Here is a 26,580-nt window from a genome sequence, read left to right as displayed (position 1 = left end):
TTTCAGGGTAGGAATGGGAGCTAGGGAATTCTTAGTTAACCACTTCGTGGTCTTCCCTAGAAAAACCCTCATCTGGTTTTTCGGAGGAGAAGTCTGTTCAAGAGTAGGCGAGGAAGAGGAGTTCACTAAAACTACATATCCCAGCACTCCTCGCGGCAGGGAGCTACGGGTCCCAGTAGGCTTTATCAGAGGGTAACCTCCGGTTCTCTTGGAGATCCGGGGCCCGGAATTCCGCCTGAGAGGGAGCGGAAGAGAAGCGGGTCAGGTTTTTACGTCGCTTCGCAGACGCCACTCACGGATCGGACGTGACGTAAGAAGGGTTCCGGCTTCGGCCTCCGCCGCTGCCTCCGCTACTACAGCCGCCGCCGCTGCTGTTGCCGCGGCTTGTTCTTCCTAAAATGGCGCCGCTGGATCTGGACAAATATGTGGAGATAGCGCGGCAGTGCAAGTACCTTCCCGAGAACGACCTGAAGGTGAGCCGGGCTGGAGGCCGTCCAGCTTGTGAGGCAAGCCCCTTCCGGCTGTGGGCTCCCGCCGGCCCGCCCTTCTCCCTCGGCGGGATCCCTACCGGGCTCCCGATCCTGGCGCGGTGGAGGGCGCTCCGCGGTGTGAGAGGACCGGGTCCGACGCGGCGTGACGCGGAGAACCGGGGGAGCCCGAATCCCCCGAATGCTGGCCAGTTCTCTGAGGGGAGATCCCGGGGGAATGTCACCATCCCCTGGCCCCCACGGGACTCCGAGCTTAAAGACTGTCACTCTAACTCGCTCGGTCTCTCGGAGACGGAGCCCGGCCGAGCGGGTAGTGCTCCCGGGATGGGGTCCTCCCAGCAGAGGTAACAGGAGCTGCTGTCTGCTCCAGGGACGCGGCCGCTGTGTGTTTAAGTCCCTGAGAGGTGGGAAGCCGGTGGGCGGGATCGATGCGACCATAATGGGAGAGAATGACAAGTCGCCTCCACTTCACTCCCCTGAATTGCTTCTTAGGAGTGATAGTTTTCTTCTGATAATTTGGATGTGGATCCCATTTCTTAGCACGTTGTTGAGCCATTTAAGTGAATAAGTAGTTGCTTATCAAGAAGTTCAAATGCTTTTATGACCTCTGGGCTATAACCCTGTAACTCAAGGTGTCATTTTTCTTCACTCAGTTCAGGTTAAGTCATTGAAGTAAAGGAAGTAAGCCGTTGGTATACTACTGTTTTCAAACGTATTTTGTTTCTGCTAAAACTAGTGCTTAGGACCACATTAGTGTTTTTCTCTGATGGTTGCTAATGTCTGTTTTATTCCGTTAACTTTGATTTACTTTGTAGTAAGTCACTCTCGGTCATTTGAATTTTTTTTCATGCTGTTTTTATAGTATTTTTAAGCCATGGGCTTAAAACAATTTTATTTGTTTTTCAAGAAAAAAATACCTTTTTCTTAGTGAGTTATATTTCTCTTGTGAAGGTTTTGCTCTAGGTCTGTTTTCTTGTCTCATCTAATACATGAAGTTTATATTTAAATCAGCCAACAAGTATGCAAAATGTTTAAGACGTCATGTGCCAGTTGTGTGAAAGTATATACCTTGTAACTTACATACTGACTGTATGTGTTACATGATTATTATTCATATTCAGTCACCTGAATCAGTCATTTGCCTCTTCTTTCTACTTAGTAATTTTGTTTTGTTTTTCCTTTCTTCCTGAGATAAGATCTTAAGATAGTTCTTGCTGGGGCTGGAGAGATATCTCAGTGGTTAAGAGCACTGGCTACTCTTCCAGAGGACCTGGAAGTTCTATTCCCAGCAAGAACATGATAGTTTGTAACATCCTGTAACTCCAGTTCCAAGGGTCTGATGCCCTCTTCTGGCCTTCATAGGCCCTAGGCACACATATGTTCCACAGACAAGCATGCAAGCAAAACAGTCATACACATAAAATAAAAATAAATCTTAAAAGTACCTGAGGAGGACCTTGAACTCCTGATCCTCATGCTTCTACTTCCCAAATGCTGCACCCTAACCAACATGCCTGGCTGTGCTATGCTTTTTCTTTCCAGTCTTTTTTTTTTTTTTTTTTTTTTTTAATGAATAAACAAGATTTATTTTTAATTAGTTGGGGGGTGTGGGGGTGGAATATGTGCACATCTTGCCTTTGTAGGCCAGAGGCACCAGGTCACCTGAAGCTGGAGGTACAGGCAGCTGTGAGCCAAAAGATGTGGGTGATGAAAATTGAACTCAGGTCCTCTGTACAATCTTAACTGAACAGCCATCTCTCCAGATCTTAGGTATAGATATAAATGTTTTATACAGGGTATCGTGTAACCCAAGCTTGCCTTGAATCCCTGGTTCTCCTGCTTCCACCTTAATAGTGGTTTATTTTATTTTATTGTGGTGTGAGGGTTGAACTGAATTTTTGAAAAGATTTATTTGTTGTTTGTTATTTTTATATATGTATTTGTACCTGTGTGAATTTACATAAATTCACCATGTGTATGCTGGTGCTGGCAGAGGCAGAGGGCATCCCATCCCCTGGAATTAGATTTATAGGTGGAATGAGCTACCGGATGTGAGTGCTGGGAATTGAACCTGAGTCTTCTGCAGGAGCAGTAAATTCTTAACTGCTGAACCATTTCTCCTGTTGTGTGCTTTTTAAATTAATTGATTATTTATTTTGTTTTGTTTATCAAAATAGGGTTTCTCTGTATGGCCCTGGGTCAAAGTCACTTAAGACCTGGCTGGCCTTGAACTCAGAGATCTTCTATGTGTCTGTGAGATATGGGTACATGAGTGCAGATGCCTTCAGAAGCCAGAGGCATTAGAAGTTGTAGTTACAAGCAGTTGTAAGCAGCCTGGCATGGGTGCTGGGGATACAATGCAGGTCCTCTGCAAAAAAATAGTATGTGCTCTTAACTGCTGTGTCATTACTCTAGCCACACATGTATCTCTTTCTTACTAGACTTGCCTATTCTCCTAATTTCTTGATTAACTACTGGGGAAGAAAATCTAAATTTTCTGTATGTCTTTTAAAAAAAATGTTTTCTATCCTGGAAACAGTTATCAGATTAATTTGCTTGTGCAGCCAGTCTCTGATATAGTTTCTGTTTGCTTGGTTGTTTATTTGTTGAGACAGGCTTTTGTTGAGGTTTAGTCTGTTGCTATGTGTTGTAATTCTGTATCCCAAGGTCTAGTCACCTCAAGATAGATGCATTCTCACATAGGCCAGCTTTGATTTGTGCAAACCTTGTTCCTTAATTTAAAACTATCTGTTGAGTAAAGATGACTACTGCCTGTAGCTGGGCAAAAGAGAGGTAGGTGAAGCTTCAGTTGACAGGGTTGGGGTCTGAGGTAGGCCGGTTGGAGTAGGAGCAACCCAGGCAGAACATGGCAAGTGATATCTCAGGGTTACTTACAGAGAAGTAGACAAACTAGCATAAAGGATTGATAACTGCCCAGCTATAATGCTTTAAGGCTTATTATAAATATGATAATACAATGTGAGTTAGCATCCTGACTATCTAGTGTTTATGAAGTTCAATTTTAGCTAGCCTTGGTGGCAAATGCATTTAGTCCAGAACTCAGTGGAAGAGGCAAGTGGATCTCTGAGTTTTGAGGCCAGCCTGGTCTACTTAGTGAGTTTGGGAGAGGAAAAATTTGTATTTCTGTTGCCTGGCTTAAAGTACAAACTATAAATAGGTAGGCCAACAAAGTAGTGTAAGAGACTTTATTATTTATTCATTTTATGTATATGAATGTTTTGTCTGCATATATGTATTTGTACCATGTGCAAGGGAAAGTCAAAAGAAGGCTTCAGATCTGGAATTAGAGTTTCTGAAGGTTGCAAGCCACTATGTGGGTACTGGGAACTGAACATGCATCCTCTGCAAGAACAAGAAGTGCTCTTAACTGCTGAGCCATCTCTCTAGCCCTGAGTCTTTTATAAAAAATGTATGATTTTACTTTATGTGTGTGTATATTTTACTTGCATGGATATGGTATGTCTGTGTACCATATGCATGCAGGGCATAAAAGGGCATTGGCTCTCTTAGGGCTGGAGTTACAAATGGTTGTGAGCTATTATATGGGTGCTGGGAATTGAAAACAGATCTTCTGGAAGAACAGCCAGTGTTCTTAACTACTGAGCCATCTCTCCAGCCCTGAGCTTTTTTGAGGTCTTAACACCAAAATAAAAGATTCCACCAGAGGAAGGAGAGAGATAATTAAAGATATTTAATAAATATTACAGAAAGGTTTTTTCTGGAATAAAACAAGTTTATTAGTGTTTTAAATATTTATTTTTACTGTTTTAAATTATGTATACATGTGTGGGTATGTGCATGCGTGGGCAGGTGCCTAAGGAGACCAGAGATTGGATCCCATGGAGCTGGAGTTATAGGTTGTTGTGAACTATCTGATATATCTGATGTAACTGAATTTGGATTCTCTGCTAGAGTAGTACACATTTTTTTTTAAAAAAGGGATATAGTTTTATTTTATGTTTATGGGTGTTTTGCTTCTGTTGTATGTATGTATGTGTGTCACGTTACGTGTAGTGTTCCTGAAAACTAGAAGAAAGCATTGGATACTCTGGAATTGGAGTTACAGACAATTGTAAGGTGCCATGTGGTTCTAGGAGCTAAACCTGGGTTCTCTGCAAGAGTTGTGAGTACTCTTAACCATGGAGCTATCTCTCTAGCCTCTTACTTGTATTTTAAGTTAATTAGAAGTTGGAGGCATTTAAAAAATTATATTTCTAAGTGAATTTGTAGTATTCTAACTGAATTGGAAATGCTTAGATCACGAGTACTAGGTGTATTAAAGGAATGAAGGTGAGCAGACGTCGGTGTAACATCTTAAAGGGCTCGCATCTATAAGAAAGACTACAGAATACAACACAAAGCACACATTTTCTGAGCTGTGATGGGTGAGCACATTCTAGTGTGTGCGCATGTGCTAAGCTCAACCTTACGTGTCTTCCTCACACATTATCCTCCTTGGGTTTTTAAGTTTGATTTGGGTTTGTTTGTTGAGGTTTGGTTTTGTTTAAGACAGTCTTTTACTAGACCTAGTGCTCATAGATTCTGGTAGACTATCTGACCAGCACCCTAAGGAATCTGAAATTACAAGCATGCACCACCATGCTTGGTTTTTTTTTTACAATATAATAGGTAGATTATGGGAGTTGAACTGAGGTCTTCATATTTAGTACTTTACTGACTGAATCATCTTTCTAACCTGAAAGTACAGTTGTCTACGGTTAAGTAGAAAAATGAATAATATTAGTAAACTATAGTATATAATTTAATATAATATAAAATTGTAAATGATAATAAGCTTAAGAGGTTTCATCTATTAGGTTGGGGACCAAATGTAGCACCTTGTGCTTGCTAGGTAAAACCTCTAACACTACACTATAACCTGAATCCTGTAAATTCTTACCCTTAAGGACTTTTGGAGAGAGGCCTAATTCTGGAGAGATGGCTCAGAGGTTAAAAGTGCCTATGTTCAGCCAGGCAGTGGTGGTGTATACCTTTAATCCCAACACTTGGGAGGCAGAGGTAGGCAGATTTCTGAGTTCAAGGACAGCCAGGGGCTACAAGGAGAAACCCTGTCTCAAAAAACAAACAAACAAACAAACAAAAAAGTGCCTATGTTCAAACTCAGCACCTATATGACAACTCAGTCATCTGTAATTCCAGTCTTAGAATCTGATGACATCTTCTGGCCTCCATAGGCACTGAACAAATGTCTTCATGCCCATAGCGCACAGACATCCATTCAAGCAAGACACACATAAAATAAAGAATAATATTTAAAAAAAAAAAAAAAAAGCATTTGGGGAAGATGTGGAGTACCCCAGGTGGCCAGGAGATAGAGTGTTTCCCTAGAATACAAGGAGTACTTTACTTGATCCCCAGCAATGACTAAAACCAGACTTGGAGGCAGAGACAGGAGAGGCCATCTTTATATAACAAATTTGAGGCTAGTCTGTGCTACATGAGATCCTGTCTCAAAAAGTAAAAATTGAGAAAAGATTCTATAGCGATAAAATTGAGATTGTCTCCTCTCTCTTTGTCTTTTTGAGACAGGGTCTTGCTATGTAGCCCTAGCTGGCCTTGAACTCGCAGCAGTTATCCTCATTGATCTTCCTTGTTCTAGAATTACAAGTGTACATCACCTTGTCTGGCCACCATGCCAGGCTACATTGTGCTTTTTGTTTAATGTAAAAGAGTATTTTCTAAACCCTTTTTGATAGTGCCTGGCGGCTTATTTGACTGTTTAGCTTCAGAGTCATTTTCTCCTGTATCATCTTAAAATATTCTGTAGCAATACTGCCCAGTATAAACACAATGCCTTCAACTTTCTAGTGCCCACATTTTCTGTAACATATAAAAATAAATAAAAGGGGCTGGGGAGCTAGCTGTCCTTAAGTGTGTACTGTTCACATAGAGGACCCAAGTTTGGATCCCAGAGCCCAAGTTGTACTGGTCACAAGCACCTGCAATTCCACCTACAAGGGATCTAATACTCATTCTGGCTGCCTCAGGAATATGCACTTATGGGTGCATACTGTTGCCCCCATGTACATAATGAAAAATAAAGCCCTGAAGCAGAGGCAGATCTATTGGGTTCAAAGTCAGCCAGGCAACACAACATTGTTTCAAATAAAACAAAACAGTAAATTAGAATAAAATATATTTTGGGACTGTGGAGGTGGCTCTTCAACTCAGAGAGCTTGATGCTCTTGGCAAAGGACCTGAGCCTGATTCCCAACACTTATCCACAGTGGGTGATTCACAACTGTCTCTGATTCCAGCTCTAGAGGGATTCAGTGCCTCTGGCTTTTTTTGGACACCTGCACTTAACATGCACAGACACACATCATACATGTAATTTAAAATAAAAATAAATCTTTTTAAAGCAGGTAAAATGAATATTTATACAATTTCATTGTGAAGTTTGTATGCCAGAGAAACATAGAAACTAGGGCTTTATACATACTATACAAGACCTGACTACGGAGTCTCTGTCTCTCTGTTCTGTCTCTGTGCATGTGTGTCTCTGTCTCATGTACATGTGTGTTTCCAGACAGGTTTTCAGACTTATTTAAACTTGATGTGGCTAGACAAGTGCTGGGATTACAAGTGTGGAATGCCATGCCTGTTTTCCTCAGCAGCCTCTTGTGTTAAGTAATGTCATATGAGTACCAAGGACAGAATTAGATGCATCTTTCTCTCTCTGGAGATCTCTCAGTATAATAAAAGGAGATTAGAGAGATAAAGAGATGATCCCTAAATAGTGTAGCAGGTGCTCTAATAGAAGACTAAACTCAGAGCCTTGAATGGGTCTCACTTAACAGCTAGCCTCTCTGGTGCTGAAATCACAGGTATGCACCTGAGTTACATCTACACACACCCATGTTTATAAATATTAGAAAAATATAATTTTGAGGTATTGTTAGTATCTGGCTAACTAAAGGGAAAGGTTAATTTAGAGACAACATAGATACATCCTTTGTTTTTGGAACAGTATCTCACTATGTATATGTATCCCTGACTGGCCTGGAACTTACTAGGTAACCTAGACTAGTTTTGAGCTGAAGAGAGATTGACTGGCCTCTGCTGTGATTAAAGGTCTGGGCTCTGTGCCTGGCTATATAGAGAGATACTGTTTTGTTGGTGGTGATGAATTTGGTTTGTTTGTTTGTTTTTGGTTGGTTGGTTGGTTGGTTGGTTGGTTTGGTTTGGTTTTTCAAGACAAGGTTTCTCTGTGTACCTTCTCTACCTATCTTGGAACTTGCATTGTAGACCAGGTTGGCCTCAAACTCAGAATTCTGTCTTTTGAGTGCTGGGATTAAAGGTGTGGGCCACCACATGGAACTAAACATACAATTTTGTCATAAGAATATGACAAAATCCTAAAGGTGTCTGAATGATTATTTTGAAGGATACTCTTGAGGGATTTTTAAGGGCAGTAAAAGGTTTTAGAAGTAATATTCTGGCAACATTATGGACCATGGACTGGAATGGGACATGACTGTCAGAAACAGTTTTGGTGAAGGCCTGTAATACCAACACCTAGAAGGTAGAGACAGGAGGGTCACAAGTTCAAGGTCTTCTTCAGCTATGTAGAGAACCTGGGCCACAATAAGACCATGTCTCAAATCAATAACAACCATATATATCATATTATATTTTTATAATTTTGAGGGTCAGGAGGCAACAGGGAGTTGGGAAAGAGAATAGAATGAGAGACTGTGAATGTATATTTTGAGGAAGATTTAGAGAAGAGAAAGAAGATTTCCTAAGAGTGGGACCATGAAACTCTTAGTGTCTGAGGATTAAGATTAATTAAATGTCATAGCGCACCATCTTCTGGGTGGAGAGAGAGAGCTTTCTCGATGGGTCAGAGGTCAAGGAGTAGCAGCGAGTGGGCGTGTGCGCTGAGCATGGTCGTTGGGTGCCTACACTGCAGTCATGGGTCTCTGAGAAGTCGGGAGCACAAAGACAACCTCAACTGCCACCCACATCCACTCACTGGCGTGTCACCCGAGGCCTCTGGCTCAGCAGCGGTCCTAGGCGTGTAGCCAGGCTTTGCCTTTAACAGTCTGAAGCCCCTGACCTGGAACAGCAAGTATGTGAAGCTGAAGGGGTGGGGAGAAATCGCTGCACTACACCATGCCGCACATCCTCACTGGGGCAGGACACCATTCATGTTCAAGGCCATGTTCAGTGGCCATGTGGAGGTTCTCACAGACACCGAGGTTGGGTACTGATTGATTGGAGTGGCTGCCACTTTGGTACAATCCTCAACTACCTTCGGGGTAGGTCAGTGCCACTGCCTGAGTGTTCCAGAAAACTCAGGGAACTGTTACTTGAAGCCTGATACTACCTGGTACAGGGCCTGATTGAAGACTGTCAGGGTCTTTATTGGTCTACCTGGTCTGGAATTTGCTGTGTCAGGCAGACTGGCTTTAAAGCCACAGAAATTTGCTTCCCCCTCCTGAGTGCTAGAATTAAAGACTATGCCCAGCTTCCACTTTTTAAGACAAGGTCGCACTGAAACTGGAATTCACTGGTTTGTCTAGGCCTTTTGGCCAATGAGCTCAAAGAACTTGCCCATCTCCACTTCAGCAATGAAATTACAATGTGAGCTTTTCACATGGATGCTAGGAATCTTAACTCAGGTCTTCATGGTTATATGATGTACTTTATTGACTGAACCATTTCTCCAGCCATACCACCTATTATTTTTAGAGCAGTATTACCAACTATAGAAATTTAGAAAATAGATTAAAAAAAAAAGCATCAATTTCTTCTCTGTGTGTGTGTGTGTCCACTAAAATGTAGCCATGTTGTATGTACTGTTTTGTGTATTGCTTTTATTTTTGAAATTGTTGATGGTAGCTTTCTATATCAATAACATTTTACTCTTAAAAAAAAAGAATTAATTGAACATAATAGGGAGAGGAACTAATTTGTCTTGAGTGAGAAAAGACTTTTTAGATTGAGACTGTTTAGAATAGTAAGAGAAGCCAAGTTTTCCACAAACGAAACAATAAACAGAGCTCTGAAGGGGTTGGGAAGCCCATGTCTTGCCCATGGTATGCCTGGGCTTTATGAGGCCACTACAGTGGAGTTGCTGACTTACAAAGAGTGTATACTGAAGTTTCAGACTTTTCTTTATTTCATGGGTACTTGATAGAAACTTAATGCTACTTGTGTTATTTTTTTCAGCTCTGTAGTATTAGAGATTGAAGCCAAGACCCTGTGATTGTTAGGCAGTTCTCAGCCGCTCAGCCATATCCCTAGCTATAAGCTTCTGCTAAATCAGAGATGAAAGGTAATCCTCAGGGACATTGCTGTCTAAATCCTCATTTGGGATCTGCAGAACTAGGATTCCTAGGAAGCAATTATAATCTTACTCTAGTTAGCATTCCTGGGTTAGGTGAAGGATAAAGAATCCTGTCTAAGTAGTTGATTTGTCTTCTCCAGGCACTCAGCCTTTGAGATCGACAAGGCTTCTTGATGATGTTCTTTAGTTTATGGTACAGAGTATGGAACAGAGTATGGGCCAGTTACCAGACAGAACTTGCAGTTTAGGAGTCATTATGGACTATAAGATCCAGCTTCAATTGGGTACAGATTCTAGCATATTGAAATGTGGGAACTGTGGAGCCTTTCAGGACTCCATTAGGATTATGATGTTTCAAAACATTTATTAAATGATAACTTGTTTCATTACAGAAAGGATAATGGGTGTTTTCCAAAGATGTGTTCAATAGAGTAGTAAGAAGGAAAAACAAGTCAGAAAATAAGTTAAGTTGGAACCAGCAGTAAAAACATAGTATATAAAATAAATGCTGCAATGACCGGGTCATTTTCTAAAAATTATACATTTAAGCATTCTAGAAGCTGACTAGTTTTAGAATGTGAGGTTTTTTAAGACAGTATAAGCCAGGAGCTATTCAAGGAAGACACTGTCCCTGATAGAAGGAACAGAGGCATTCCTCCTTAGGTTTGGTCACAGTCTCTTGTGTCATGTTTATAATCCACACAGTAATACTCCATGGAGGCTTTATTCAATAATGAGAACATGTTACTACAGATTGGTTGCATGGCATTAAAGTGTAATTTAGAGGAGAAGAACAGGTGGAAAAGGAAGGAAGTACAGTAAGAGTGAAGTCAGGCCTCCCTAGATAGAGCTTCTTAAACTTTCTACTCACAATCCCTTTTCATCCAGGAGTTTTATGAAATCCCTGGTATATAAGTTAGACATTTTTATTCATACTTATAAAAATTACTTTAAAACAAGTCCTTGGAAGCCAGGTGTGATAGCACATACCCAGCACTTAGGAGTCGGAGGATGGCAGATGGCAGTGTGAGGCCAGCCTGGTCTACAGAGTGAGTTCTGATCTACAGGGTGAATTCTAGGACAGCCAGAAGCTACACAGGGAAACCCTGTCTCAAACAACTGTCTTCAGAAGAAGAGGAGGAGGGAGGGAGGAGGGGAAGTAGTAGTAGTAGTAGAAGTAGAAGTTGCCATTTTTAGTGTACATGTAATTTTATCACTTATTAAAGTGGAAGCTAATTTGCATACTAATAAAATGAATGTGCTTGTTTATAAGTCTAGAGAGAATATTTGATACTATAAGACATTTTCAGCTTTTTCAGTGTTGATGGATATTTTGATGTTATAATGATGAGAATGCCACTTTATATGAATACATAGTACAGAATTACAGAACTGTTTGAGAAATTCCTGAAAATTCTGATTCTGTCTTAATCCAAAACCAAAGTTAACTTAGTGACTTTAAGAAATGAAACTAAAGCCAAACATAATGGTGTATACTTTTGATCCCAGCCTTTGGAATGCAAAAGGCAAGCAGATCTCTGTGAGTTGAAGGCCAGCCTGGTCTACATAGGGAGTTACAGGAAGCCAGGACCCTGTAGAGAGACAGAGAGACCCTGTCTCAAAAAAAGGAGGAGGGGGAGGAATTGAAACTAAAGTCAGCCACTCAAGCAGCAATTTTTGTTATTTAACTATTGATTTTAGTTTTTATTTTTTTGTTTCTGTGAGACAAGGTCTCTCATAGCCCAGGTTGATCTCTAACAATATAGTTGAAGGTGTCCTTGAATTACTCATCTCCTTCTTCTATTTTCAAAGTGCTGGGATTATAGGATGTACCCTTGTGTCCGATTTATATGGTAGTGAGGCTCAAACACAGGGCTTTGTAAATATTTGGCTGTTAAATCAGGGTTTTCCTTCTGTTCCCAAACCCTTGGAATAACAACTCTGAGACTCAAAATGTATGAACATCTTGGCCATAAGGTTTGGCTTATTCTCCAACTAGCTCATAAATTACTCATCACATTCTATTCTAAGTTCTATCACATGGTTGGTAACCTTCTATGCTTGGGTCCTCCATGTTCCCAAGCTAATCCTCTCCCACCTTGCTCTCTCCCTGAATCCTTACTTCCTGTCTCGTACTCCCGCCACCTATTTTCTGCCTCAGCTACAGGCCAATCAGCTTTAATTGACAGATGCTGCATCTGTATAGTACACAAGAGATTTTTTCTACATTCCACAGACACTGCTGAATGAGCTACATCCTTAGCCCTGCCTTAACTATACTCTAAACTTTTTGTATTTACATTTCTTTTTTAAATCTTATACTCATCACTTTATTCTTCCATCAAACTACTTTTAGCCTTAAAATATGCTTTAATAACTGATATGTCAATAACCTTAATATCAGTATTGTTTTCCAAAATTAGTCTAGTAAATTTTACAGGGTTTTTTTTTTTTCTTCTCCAGATAAAGTTAGTAGTTTTTTAATTGTCCTGCCATCCCATCCTGCCAAGGAAATCACTGTTAGTTAAAATTATGCTAGGCTTCCATATTAATGATAAGAAGGGTTTTCAGCCTAATGTATTAGGCAGCATTCAGCAAGCAGTGAACTTTGCACATGTCTTCTGAAATGTGATTACCCTTCCCCACCATTCCCTATGCCTAGGAGGTGGCTGATACTGAGGGTTGCCCACTTAGAAAGTGTCATCAGGCTCTTCCTGTTCTGCTGTTTTGTTGTTGTTTGTTTGTTTGTTTTCTTTTCTGCAATGTGCTTATACCGGTTGCCTTGCCCAAATGTTTTCTTATGGAGACTGTTTTTATTATTCTTCATTTTCCCTGAAAAGCTTGAGGCTAACTATAAGCTTAAGATACTTGTGAGAGGTCACAGAGTTAATTCAGCGGAGAGGCCAAGATCTGACCACAGTTCATTCCTCTGTCCTAAATTAGTTTTCTGTACTCTTAATAGACTTGAAAGAGCTGCTAGCCAGACGGCTCCATTTCTAGACTAGAGGTGCATACACGTTTTAAATTCAAGAACTACTCTATACCTACTACTTCCCCTTCACTAAGAGGCAGCCTTTACTGCAGTTAGAATAGAATCTGTAGTTATGGTTATAAATTAGGTTATATTAAATTTAAACCAAAAATAATTTTGGGTGATCCCAGATACATTTAAAAAAGGATGAAAGAAAGAACGTGTTGGAGAGCCCTGAGGGAGAGGCCATATTTTTCAGACTCACCTCATTCCTGCTGCTTTGGGAGGAAAGTGCCTCTGACTGTGCTGCAGAGCTGTGCCTCTACCCAGGAACAGCACAACAGCTGAGAGGCTCGGAAGCCATCTCTTTCTTTTAATTATTTTATTTACTTACCATTTTCACACTGGGCCTTATTTTGTACCCCTGGCCGGCCTTGAACTCACTATATAGACCAGGCTGGCTTCTGTCTCCCAAATGCTGGAATTAAAGATATATGTGCTCCCTGCTGCCGCCCACCCCCACCCGCTAGTTAATTTATTTTTGATGTGTGTATACATGTATCATGGTGCAGAGGACAACTTGCAGGAGTTGCAAGGAGTCAGTTCTCTTCCTTCTACCATATGGGCTCTGAGGATCAAGCTCGGTTCTTTAGTGTTGGGAGCAAGTACCCTTAACCCACTGAGCCATTTCTAATCATCTTAGACCTCTGATGACAGCATTTAGTGTACAGCCATTTCCTGTTTCTCCTTCAGTCACAAAGATGTTAAATTCAGATGTGTTTCACAGTCAGTGGCCTAGCTTCTAGAAAGGTGCCTTGCTGACAGGCTTTATAAAGCACTGTGCTGCTCTCACACAGGCCAGCCAGGTTCACTTGCTTCCTTCCCTGGTAAGGGAACTGAATCCCAAGACAATGCCAAGAGGGTCTGCAGGCAGGCAAAGGTACCTCCTTACACAAGAACACTCCCTCTCATTGCCTTTTAAATTTTTATTTATTTACTTCTTGTGTTTGGGAGTTTTGTCTTCATGTATGTCTGTGTACCACATGCCTGGTGCTCCTGGGGGCCCTGGACTGGAATTACAGATGATTTTAGATTGTGAGCTGCCATGTAACTCCAGACCAGGTGTTTTAACAGTTTATTTTGAAGATTGTTTTTAGAAAACAATAGGCAATGTGAGAAAAAAAATTGCACAGATGATACTCATTAAATAAATATGCTCAATTAGATGTGGGTGGGGTCTGTGTTCTCTTCTGAGTTCTGTTGTCCTGCTGGTTCTTTGACTTCTAGAGAAGGGAGGGGATCTGCAGGCAGGCAGAGGTACATGCAGGCAAAATAGTCAGGCAATAAAATGTTTTTTAAAGGAAATTTGTTTCTTTGTTTGTTTCTTTGTTTGTTTCTTTGTTTTTTAAATTAGTCCTTGGAGTTTTATGGGGTTTTTTGTGTTTGTTTGTTTGGTTTGGTTTTTTTGACCTTTAGTTTTAAAACTTGTTGTAAAATTTGGCATTTTCTTTCCTCTCTCCTTTCAGCGGCTATGTGACTATGTTTGTGATCTGCTCTTGGAAGAGTCAAATGTTCAGCCAGTGTCAACGCCAGTAACAGTGTGCGGGGACATACATGGACAGGTAAATCTCACAAGGAAGTTTTAGGGTTTGTACTGTCAGTGATCCATTTGTTTCTAACTTGTGTTGCTAAATAAACAAAACAAAACCCAGCTGGTGGTTAGGTGGTATTAGTCTTCATGCCATGAGTGGTTTCTGGTTCACTGTACTGGCAAATAAAAGCAGTGGTCAAATATTTCATGAACTCTTTTTGAATTCCACTTGTGAAGTATATAGATTGCTGTGTTGTTCTGTGTTATAGTGTGGGGTATTCTGTGAGGGTGGAAGATGCAAAATATAAACATAGACACTCATAGTAGTTACAGTTAACATGAGATGGTTTGATTTTAAGTACTTCTTGTTCATTCAATTATGTCTTATTAAAGTCTGCTAATTTCTTTAGTGAGAATGAGAATAGCAAAAGTTCAGAAGAGAAATATTGTATAGTTTTATAGCAAGTCAGTGGTATAATGAGATGAAAAAATTTAGGGAACCTGGTAGGGGAGCTGGCTGAAGGACTGGAGGAGCAGTGGGGGATTGCAACCCCATTGGAAGAACAACATAGGCTGGCCTGACCACCCAGTTCTCCCATAGACTAGACCATCAACCAAGGAGTTTACTCCTTTAAATTTTTGGCTCCAGATACAAATGTAGCAGAAGATGGCCTTGCCTGACAGCAGTAGTAGGGGAGGCCCTTGGTCCCTGGGAGGTTTGATGTCCCAGGTAGGGGGAAGCTGGAGTTGTGAGTGGGAGATGGGGAGTGGGTGGGGGAGCACCCTCGTACAGGCAAAGGGGATGGGGGAGGGTGTAAGAGGAATGGGGGTTGGTGGAGGGATAACAGGAAGTGGGATATCATTTGAGATGTAAATAAATGGAATGAATAATTTTTTTAAAAAGGGAAAAAGAAAAAGATTTAGTTCATTTTTTCATTGAGGCTGTAGGACCTGGAATACCTGCTAACTTTTTTTATTTTATTTTTTAACTTTAATTTTATTATTTTTAATTGTTTGTGTTGTGTAATATGCATGTGTGTGCAGATGCCCTTTGAGGCCAGAGGAGTTGAATCTCCTGGAGTAGGAGTTAGAGATGGTAGTGAGCCACTTGATATGGGTGCCAATAATTAGACACTGGTCCTCAGGAAGAGTAGCACAGGCTATTAATCACTGAGCCATTTCTTCAGCCACCGCCTACTGGCTTTGTTTTGTTTATAAGAATTCTAAAGCACTGACTAGAGATTACACTTTGACATTAGATCCTACTGTTAGTGTTCTACCTCTGTTCTAACATTGCCTGACTTTGTAGAAGTTTGTCACTGGGAACTAAAAGCTGAAGAGCTTATTCAAACCCTGCTGTGTACATTCATTGTAGCTGGGACTATAGGACCTGGGGTATGCTATGAACAGTCACTCTACCACTCAACTGTCTGTCTGCAAGTTCCCTTCCTAATGTGAGGTATAAAGGGGGAAAATGTGTCTAATTTGTTCCTGAATAGAGGCTGCTTCTTTAAAACAACAACAACAACAACAACAACAAAAAGAACAGTTTAGCTATCCTCAAGCTATTTCCTTTTTGCTTTTTCAAGGACTTTTCTATAGAGTAGCAGTCCTGCCTCAGCTGCCTAAGTACTAGGATCATGAGTAGGAGCTTCTTCTATTTGTATTTTGGCTTTTTTGGGGGGTGGGCGTTATTTTATGTGTATGGGTATTTCTTCTGCATGCCGGGTGCCTATGGAGGCTGAAAGAGGGCATTGGATTTCTCAGAACTGGAGTCTGGCATAGGTACTGGGAACTAAAGCCAGGTCTTCTGAAAGAGCAGCCAGTGCTCTTTACTGCTGAGTCATCTCTCCAGCCTCTCTTGTTTTTTTGAGGCCTGAAACTTGGGATCCTTCTGCCTCAGCTTATTAGTGGTAGCATAACAGTTGTGTGCCACCATACCAAGACCAAGACTTTTTAATATGTAAAAAATAAATTTATGAGATTGCAGTCTTTAATTTCAGGATCAAGTTATGATTCTAAATGAATGTATTGGCAGTAATGTGGTGATAAGAAACATTGACATGATCTAAGGAATAGATTGTAGACTTCAGGGCTCAAGAAAATGTGGATCTGGCTATATACTGGCTACTTAAGCTACTTGAGCTTGCACACAGATTCTCTAAGTGGGACCTACAGACCTTGCAAGTGGTAAAAAGCAGTGGGGTGTGTGTGTATGTGTGTGTGTGTGTGTGTGTGTGTGTGTGTAAAACTTCTTCTGCACAGGGTATAATGGTGCACACCTTTAATCCCAGTGCTCTGAGTTCTGTGTCTGCCTGGTCTATATAATGAATTCCAGAACAACTAATGGCTATGTAGAGAGACCCTACTTCAAAGAACCAAATAGAAAAGAAACAACAACTAAACTTCTTGTGCTTTACTATGAAAGGGGAGTGACTCCAGTTTTGCTTAAGATTGTCCTCACTCAAGCAGCAAATATTATTAGGAACTCTTGGTGCTGGAGGATGTCCAGCTTTGCACTGTTCTGTGGGATGTGCTAGGAAGCATGTGTAAAGCTTGCCTGCTGCATCCTGGAGATGTTTTTCTCAAGGAAAAGTGTTCATGGCTACTTTGAATCATGAGTTGAAAAGAGCTGCTTTTCGGAGATACCGAGGGGGCCCCCACCTACTCAGAGGAGGAGGATTGTGAGAGGGAGTGACCAGAAGGGAGACAGTGAGTATTAAGTAAAGTGAATAAATAAATAAATAAATAAATAAATAATTTTTAAAGCTGCTTTTAAAAAATCTAATACTGCTTTGTATTTGAGGGAAAAGTGACAAACTGTGGTTACTTAGATTTGGATATTTGTAAAGATGAAGGACATAAACTAATAATTTTAAAGGAAACAGTTGACATTATTTGTTGCTAGTGACAATATTTGAGTTTACTAATGAAAATTTTGGATTTGGGAAAGTTTCAGTATAATCATGAGCCTAACTTTTTTTTAACATGGGGGGGTCTCTATATAGCTCCAGCTGGCCTTGAACTCACTATGTACATAAACCAGGCTGGCTTAAAATTCCATCCACCTTTGCCTCTCAAGTACTGGGGTTAAAGAAGTGTACTTCTTTCAGTGCCTGAAAGTTTCTGATACTTTTTAAAGACTTTTCTGATAAGTGATTATGTTAGCAAATATTTCAATGACACATAAATAAGTATCATTTCATATTCCTAAAGACCAGTATATCCTTTACTCAAAGCAGGTGTCAGTAGTCTGACCATATTGTGGTATTGTGTTACATTCATTCTAATAAGATTTTAGATTTTTTTTTTTAATATGAGTACACTGCACCTGTCTTCAGACACACACTAGAAGAGTGTATCCAATTATATTACAGATAGTTGTGAGCCACCATGTGGTTGCTGGGAATTGAACTCAGAACCTCTGGCAGAGCAGTCAGTGCTCTTAACCACTGAGCCATCTCTCCAGCCCCGATTTTATATTGTGATATTGTGTGATCTTTATTTTTCTTGCTGGATTTTGACATAGTATTAAAAGTAGAATATGCACTATGTACATAAACCAGGCTGGCTTAAAACTCCACCCACCTTTATGAGAATTTATTCTTATGAGAATGCTAACAAACACTGCTCCTCTTGGTGAAGCAGAGGCAGGGATTGCAAAATTCAAAGCTAACCTGGGTCCAAGTTCTCTGGAAAAGCAGCCAATGCTTTTAACCTCTGAGATACCTCTTCAGTTTCTACCAATTTGTTTTTACCTTCATGAACTAAAATTTTTGGAGATTTCTAAGTACTTTTTAGGTTTGGGAATTAAATTCTTGGCAGTTTTACTTATAATTTATTCTTTTTTCAAATTTAATAATTGAAGTTTATTAAACTGTTTCTTTATATATCTTATTCACAATTTATCTTACTCATGCACAGGAATTTGTAATTAGAAAATATTGCTTTTCTTTTACAGTTTTATGATCTTTGTGAACTGTTCAGAACTGGAGGTCAGGTTCCTGACACAAACTACATATTTATGGTATGTAAACACTAGTGCTTATTTAAAATAAAAGGACCTGACTTATTACATGCAAATTCTATAATAATTGCTATTTAAATGTATGAAAAGGTGAGTCTACTTTTCTATATTTTGTCACGTCTTCCAGTTGTGTGTAATTGTTATATTTGTAAATCACTGTGTAAATAGGACTGGTTGTCACTGCAGTAATGGCGGGCGAACCACATAGAACCCCTGTTTTAGTCTGTAAATGGATGAATACATGCAGGTATAGTTAGTTATTTCATACTTTTCCCTACTACACACTTGCTATTATGGTGGATTTTTTTTTAACTTTCCTTTTTTTAATATAATGTTGATTCTTCTTTTTTTTTTTTTTTCTGAATCTTGTGTGTTTGTGTGTTCATGAATGGAGGCCATTGACAGCCTTCGACATTGTTCCTTAGGTGCCATCCACTTGTCCTTGAGAGAAGGTCTTTCATTACCCTGGAACTCCCTAAGTAGGCTAAGCTGTTTCGCAGCAAATCCCAAGGTTGTTTCTGCCTGTCTCCCCAGTACTGGACTATGAGAACATGGCCCCTGCCTTGCTGGTTCTATGTGGGTTCTGTGGATTCAGTTTAAGTATGGCCTCAAACCTACAACCCAGTACTTTATCCACTAAGCTATCTTCCAGCCCGTTAATAAAAAAAAAATATGTATGAGTGTTTTGCTTCCATGTGTGTCTGTACCACGCATGTAGCTTATGCCTGTGGAAGCCAACAGAGAGTATTGGATCCTCTGGAACTTGAATTACAGATGGTTGTGAACCACATGTGGGTGCTAGGAATTAAACCCAGGCCTTTTGTAAGAACAAGTGCCATTGCAAAGTTCTCCTAATTATTAATATTTTACATTTTTAAATTTTGTTATTTTTTTTATGTTTATGGATGTTTTGCCTGCATGTGTGTCTATTTACCACATGCATGCTTGGTGCTCATGGAGGCCAGAAGAGAGTGTCGGATCCCCTGGAACTGGAGTTACAGATGTTAGCTACTATGTAGATTCTGGCAGTAGAACTTGGGTCTTCTGGGAAAGCAGTCATTGCTCTTAACCACTGAGCCACCTCTCAAACCCTATTAGTATTTTTAAAGCTATTTTCTAAATATTGGAATATATTGTTGGTCAGACTTTAGTTTGAAGTGTAAATAGTATTTTATATATGTAGAGGTTTTTCTGTTTTCGATTTGTTTGTTTTGTAAGGGGTCTTACTGTGTTGTCCTGGCTGACCTGAAGCTTTCTAAGTAGACCAGGCTTATCCTCTGATTTATTGTCTTGAGAAGAGAATCTCTTACTGAGCCAGAAACTCTGGATTTTAATAGGCTAGCCAGGTAGCCAGCTCCCATGCTTCACCTTCTCAGTCCCCAGTGTTTGGGTTATAGGCATGTGCAGCCATCTTTTTACACATGTATTAAGGACTCGGAGCTCCTCAAGCTTTTAGAAAAATAACTCCTGTTTTTAGATAATTTCTTAAGAAATTGTTTTTTTAAAGCAATGTGCAGCTATTTGTTGTTCTTTTCAGCTATTACACTATTGTATAGTTTATAACTGTAAACTTTTTCTTTACAGGGTGATTTTGTAGACAGAGGTTACTATAGTTTGGAGACCTTCACTTATCTTCTTGCACTAAAGGCTAAGTGGCCTGACCGTATTACACTTTTAAGAGGAAATCATGAGAGTAGACAGATAACACAGGTGTATGGATTTTATGGTAAGATCCTCTTTTCTCTGATTCTAAGTGGTATTTATTTGGTGGTGGTGGTGGGGGGGTTATGTAAGTCATATATGTACTTTGTTTTGTATTTTGCTTTACTCCACATTTCCCCAGTCAACTGAAAATCTTGCCATATAGTGAAAGGCTGAATGCTGTTACTACAGCTTTGGTATGCATCTTTTTAAATTGGTGTAAAAAAAAAAAGAATGTAATCTTTAATTTCCCACCTTGGAATCACTGATTGCTTATTTTAAATGCACATTATTGGCCTATGAGGTAACCCAGTGAGTAAAGGCACTCACTGCTAAGCCTGATAACCCTATTGTGTCTGCCAGGGCCCACATGGTGGACTGAGAGAACTGACTCCTAAAGGTTATTCTCCAACCTCCACATGTGTGTTCTACAGCATAACTTCCAATATACACAGAGAATGAATAAATGTAATAAAATGTTTTTTAAAAATTATTGTATTACTTTTAATTATGTGTAGTGTGTGTGTGTGTGTGTGTGTGTGTGTGCGTGTGTGCGCGCGTGTGCGCCCAAGTGTATACACATGAATTAAAGTGTTCTTAAAGTCTAGAGGCATTGGATCCTCTGGAGTTATAGTTACGAGTTGCCTGATGGGGTCCTGGGAATTGACTTCCAATCTACGCCTCAGTCTTAACTGCTGAGCTATCCAACCCCAATTTAAAAATATAGAATAGAATAGAAATAGAAATAGAATAGATAAGTAGGTAGGTAGATAGATAGATTGATTGATTGATTGATTGATTGATTGATGGATCTCACTTCAAACATTGTAATCAAATTCTTTCACCATAGGACCGTAGAATCTGCTGAAGGTGGATGCTATGCACATATACACTGGGGTTTTATCTGCACATAACCTCCTCCACACCCCCTCTCCTTTCTTCTTTGTTTTGGTCAGTATGGGCAGTTGAATCCAGAACCTATGTATACTAGGCCAGTACTCAACAGCTGATCTGTATCCCCAGTCCTTCCTTAGTGCTCTGTCATATTCTTAGCCAGCTTTTTTACTTCCTTAATCTTTTGGTTGTTTTGTTTGTTTTTGACAGGATATCTCCATAGAGGCCCATAGAGGCCCAAAGTAGCCTATAAGTCACTGTCATACTGGGGGGCCTTGATACCATGATCCTTCTGTGGCAGCCTCCTGAATGCTAAGATTTAGAATAGTTGGAAAACATGAGATTTCTTGAGGATAAGACACAAATCTAAACACAGTTATGTTTTATATGTATAATATATAATGTTATTATATAATATATAAAATATAATTTTATGTTTTATATGTATAATATATAGGTTGAAAGTAATTTTGTATAATACAAATAGACTATCAAATCTCAAAATTTACAACCTCAAATCATCATCTGTAAAGTCTGAAACTTTGAGCACCACCGTAACACTCAAAAGTTTCAGACTGTAGATCTGGCACTTGAAAGTTTCAGATTTTCAATACTTTTGTTTTATGTGAGGGGCACATGCCCAGGGTATACAAACTAAGCACTTTGTCACTAAGCTACACCTCAGTTCCCAAACTGAAATCTGAAATGCTATGAAATACAAACCTTTGTGGGGTTTTTTTTTTCTTTTTCTTTGTTTCTGGAATTTTGAGATAGCATTTTGCTGCATAGTTGTGGATGGGCTGGAGCTTTCTGCTTGGCCAGGCTGGCCTTGAACTTGCATGACATTCTTACTGCCAACCTTAGTCTCCTAAATGCCTGAGCACTCACATGGGAAGAAATATTTCAGGTAAGGCGTACGAAACGTTTGTTTATTTGACACAGGATCTCATTCTATACCTCAGGCTAGCCTGAAATTCACTGTGTTAGTTCAGTAATTCTTCTAAATCAGTCTCCTAATTACTGAATATTTGTTTTATTTATTTATTTATTTATTTATTTATTTGCCTATTTTTGAACAGGGTCTCATTCTGTAGCCCAGGCTGGTTAAAAAGTCAATATCTGGCCTTAAAATTATGGTAAACCTCCTGCCTTAGTCTCCCAAATTCTAGGATTATAGATGTATATCCTTTGTTTGTTTGCTGTAGGTTTTTTGTTTTACTTTGTTAAGTCAGTCAATTTACTTTGTTAATTATACCACTTCAGTCTTCAATGTAGGACAAAGGAGCAAAAAGGAGAGAGAATATAGGACCTTTCAGTCAGTGTGTTTTGGATGAAGCAAATGCTAACAGTGCCAAATTTGGTGTTGAATTTTTTATTTCTCAGAAGTGTGTTCATCTAGTAGTTTTATTTAAGAACAAGGTAAGTAGTTACTCAGGGAAAAGATAATTTTATTTACCATGGGATTTACAGTGATTTAAAGCCATAAATAGCTGTCATATTGGTTGCTTAATTGAAACTGATAAACATACACCGGAGGCTTGAATTTTTTTATATTTATTTGTGTGTGTGCGTGTGTGTGTGTGTGTGTGTGTGTGTGCGTGTGTGTGTGTGTGTGTGTGTGTGTGTGTGTGTGTGTAGTTTTGAGCCATGTGGCTACTGAGAACTGAGCCAAGGTTTTCTGCAAGAGCATCAAGTGTTCTTAACAGATGAGCCATCTCTCCAGCTCAATCTTACTTATATGTGTATGTGTACGTGTACTCTAGATTGAACTTGGGCTTTATACATGCAAGGTAAGCACCTGCCACAGAGCTATATCCCAGTCTTCATTAGGATATCTGTATTGTTAGATAATAACTTTTATTAATGAGAACACTTCTGTTTTCTTCATAGATGAGTGCCAAACCAAATATGGAAATGCTAATGCCTGGAGATACTGTACCAAAGTTTTTGACATGCTCACAGTAGCAGCTGTAAGTTAATAGGAATCTCTGTTACTGTAATATTTACTGTAATATCGTCATGGCCCAATCTTGATTTTTCTTACTGGGCCTCCATCTTCCTGACTAGGCGGCATGCTCCTGCCGCTGCTCAACTCTGACCGCAGCTCATGCCGGCCCAAAAGCACCGGCCCTGCCACCAACAAGACACCAGCATGGAAGATGGCTCTGCCAATCTACCACGCTGTCTCCACAATGTTTGGCTGAGCCCAGGCCATCCTGCCATCCATGCGGTACCCGGGAGAAATGAGACTATAATGTTTAAAGCTTAACCAAAGGCTTTATATATTTGGTAATGCGCAATTAACAAGATGCCCACACAATTAGAGGTGTTACCCAATACCTAACCTAGATTTTACAGCTATCTTGGACTACTAGAATTATATGCTCTGCTGCCATCTTCCCCTCTCTCCTACGATCCTCTCCCTCCTAGCTCCTCCTCTTCCTTCTCCTTCCTTTCTTTGCTCCTCCCACATCAGCTCCTCCCATACAATGTAGCAGCAGCAGGACACCATTCTGCTACAAATCTCTTTAGAGCTCCAAATATTTTTCTTACCAGTAACATTATATCTTTTTATCAGTTGTAGCCATTTACTTAGTTTTAGTATTTGTTATTGAATTTATACATGACTAAATTTGAGTTTATCTTTATCCTCTGTTACTCTTTTTTTGTAGTTAATAGATGAGCAGATTTTGTGTGTTCATGGTGGTTTATCTCCTGATATCAAAACACTGGATCAAATACGAACTATTGAACGAAATCAGGAAATTCCTCACAAAGGAGCATTTTGTGACCTGGTGTGGTCAGATCCTGAAGATGTGGACACTTGGGCAATCAGTCCCAGAGGAGCAGGTTGGCTATTTGGAGCAAAAGTCACAAATGAGGTAAAGATAACATTTTTGGAAAAAGTAATTCTTTCATTGGTAAAATAATGGTGAGCTCATATTAAATTCATCACCTAATTTATTAAGATTATGGTTGTTATTGGGTACTGTAATTGAGTGATTTATGCTTCCTGAATGGTTCAGTGAGATTATATAGTGAAAGCACCTATTCCAGCATTATCTGCTAATATTATTAAAATCATAGTTAAGTAACAGGATCACTAAAGCAAGATAGGCAATTTTTTTTGTTTGTTTGTTTTAATTGCAGGTTATATATCCTGAAACATAAACATACATATATTCTGACAGTCTAATCCTGGTTGAGTTCAAATTTTATTTTACTTATTTTTTATTTAAAACAATTTTTAAGCTGTTTGTTTGTTTGTTTGTAGACAGGGTCTATATAACTTTGGTTGTCTGAACTCACTATGTAGACCAGGCTGGCCTCTAACTCATAGAAATCTGCCTGGCTCTACCTTCCCCCCCCTCCCCCCAGTGATGGGATTAAAGGTGTGCACCACTATGCATGACATAATCTTTATTTTTTATTTTATGTGTGTAGATGTTTTGTCTGCATCTATGTTTGTGCATCATGTACATGAAGTGCCTGAGGAGGCCAGAAGAGAGTGTTAGATCTCTTAGGACTGGAGTTGCAAGTAGTTTTGAGCCACTGTGTGGTAGTTGGGAATCAAACCCCTATCTTCTGGGAAAGTAGCCATTGGTCTTAACCACTAAACCATCTCTAGCCTGATTTCAGATTTTAAAGTAACACACATGAGCTAGAGAATCCAATACTGTTCCAAGGTATGTACTGAATCTTCATGACTAGGTGGAAACAAAACCATTAGGATGAACAGTTAGACAGTAATAATATAACATAGCTTCTTGTTTAAAATTTATAAACCATATTATGATTACAATCTTTGATTTCTGATCATCTATGGTGCTGGCTTCATGAATACAACAGCAATTTTAAAATTCAGAAACTATTTGCTAAAACTTTAGGGTAAATAAATTACAGATAAGCTATACACAGAAGTTCTGACATCTACTATTTTATGACTACAACTTTATCAAATTATGAATCTAGTTGCCCTATACATATATCAAACAGCCATCCACTATGTTCCACCATAATGGAGCCATAGATCCAGGCGCCAGGACCATTGATTTGTCCTCATCTATGTAAAGACTTTACCCCGTCTGGACCTTTTTCTCTTTAGGTTGTAAAGAAGGATAATCTCTTCATGCCATGCAATAAATCCTCATATAATAAGATTGAAAGTAATGTTATTATGAAGTTACTAAATAGAAAACTTTTGTTTTGTAATTGATAGTAATTATGTAATTATTTTCCCCTAGAAATTTTATTTTTATTTTTACTAGGTAGCACAGGCTAGGCTCAAACTCTCAGTTCTCCTAGCATTTTCTATAATATTTATTTATGTGTGTATATATACACATACATACATATATATATACATATGTGAGTACACACATACATGTATGTGTTAGAAGGATGTGAAGAAGTTATAGGACAAATTATTATCATCATCACTACTACCACTGTTACTACTATTACTGCACTGCTACTGTTGCTTTTTAAAGATGTGCTGTCTCTGTTGCAGAGGTAGGTTTCAAACTTGTGGATGCAGGTGACCCTCCTACCCAGTCTCCCATGTAACTGAGTACAGGTGGTAATTACTGTACCTGCCTCAGAAACTTGTAATTGTGGACCTTGTACTTCAAAATAGATTCAGGCCAACGTGACTGGACATTTGGGGATGATTGTAGGGTTAGAGTGGGTTTGGGGTTGTGATAGCTTTATTCCTGATGCTTGCTGCTGGAACGGTTATTAAGCGCTTGGATGGATACTTACAAAGCTTTTCTAAATTTCAGTTTGTTCATATCAACAACTTAAAACTCATCTGCAGAGCACATCAGCTTGTGCACGAAGGCTATAAGTTTATGTTTGACGAGAAGCTGGTCACAGTGTGGTCTGCTCCTAACTACTGCTATCGCTGTGGAAACATTGCTTCCATCATGGTCTTCAAAGATGTCAATACAAGAGAACCAAAGTTATTCCGAGCAGTTCCAGATTCAGAGCGTGTTATTCCTCCCAGAACCACGACGCCGTATTTCCTCTGAGGCCTTTGCCATCCCGCTGGCCCACTTTTTGCCCTCTTTTACCCCAACTTTCTTGTACCCTCTACAATATACTTTTTATTGAGCACTTTGCTGCTGAAATGCTGCCTCTTGCCTTTTTTTTTTAATTTTAAATTATCTAAATTTATTGTTTGTTATGGTGTCAATAGCAGTGTTTTTCTATCAGTTTTGTCACTCATCCTATCCCCACCTTGGACTCATTTGAGAAGACTTGAGAAATGTCTTAATACTCACATTGCTGCATGTAGCTCTTGCTTTTTGTGTTCTGGGGAGACAGGAAGCATTTCTTTTTTTAAAAAAGCCAATTGACAATTACATGGAAATCCTCCTCATTTGTATCAGCCAGCCTTCTGTTTTTGTTTGGTAGGGTTTAAGAAATTTCAGCAGCAAAGTTGTCCAGTGGGCAGGATGGACTGCATATGCCTGAGTCATGTACCCTTGTCCCGGCTGTAAACTTCATTGTCCTTTGTTGGATGATAATTTGATGTTTTAAAAGGGTATAAAATAAATTGGTCTAAAGGGC

At 39.5% G+C, this 26,580-nt stretch overlaps 1 protein-coding gene across 2 annotated transcripts; it reads left to right on the top strand.

Annotated features, from left to right (window-relative positions):
- The first annotated feature begins 295 nt into the window (after positions 1-295).
- On the top strand, positions 296-26,580 carry Ppp6c (protein phosphatase 6 catalytic subunit). 2 transcript variants are annotated; one of them, XM_034496504.2, is made up of 7 exons: positions 296-473; positions 14,323-14,418; positions 18,349-18,414; positions 19,999-20,140; positions 22,900-22,979; positions 23,682-23,891; positions 25,791-26,580. In XM_034496504.2, the coding sequence occupies exons 1-7, from the start codon at positions 399-401 to the stop codon at positions 26,037-26,039; spliced, it is 918 nt and encodes a 305-aa protein (XP_034352395.1). In that variant the 5' UTR covers positions 296-398; the 3' UTR covers positions 26,040-26,580. The 2 variants fall into 2 exon arrangements, with proteins under 2 accessions (XP_034352395.1, XP_076784812.1); XM_076928697.1 differs by lacking the exon at positions 296-473 and adding an exon at positions 792-832.

This window comes from Arvicanthis niloticus, chromosome 2, assembly GCF_011762505.2.
Source record: "Arvicanthis niloticus isolate mArvNil1 chromosome 2, mArvNil1.pat.X, whole genome shotgun sequence".
Lineage (NCBI taxonomy): Eukaryota > Metazoa > Chordata > Mammalia > Rodentia > Muridae > Arvicanthis > Arvicanthis niloticus.
The sequence above is the reverse complement of the archived record's forward strand: the minus strand, read 5'-3'. Positions and strand labels throughout refer to the sequence as shown.

What these genes read in the sequence shown, in the direction of transcription:
- Ppp6c (XM_034496504.2), top strand. Translation starts at nt 399, where the DNA reads ATGGCGCCGCTGGATCTGGACAAATATGTGGAGATAGCGCGGCAGTGC. An exon ending in ACACAAACTACATATTTATG is followed by an intron (nt 18,415 to 19,998) that starts GTATGTAAACAC and finishes TTTTCTTTACAG; the next exon opens with GGTGATTTTGTAGACAGAGG. An exon ending in ACATGCTCACAGTAGCAGCT is followed by an intron (nt 22,980 to 23,681) that starts GTAAGTTAATAG and finishes CTTTTTTTGTAG; the next exon opens with TTAATAGATGAGCAGATTTT.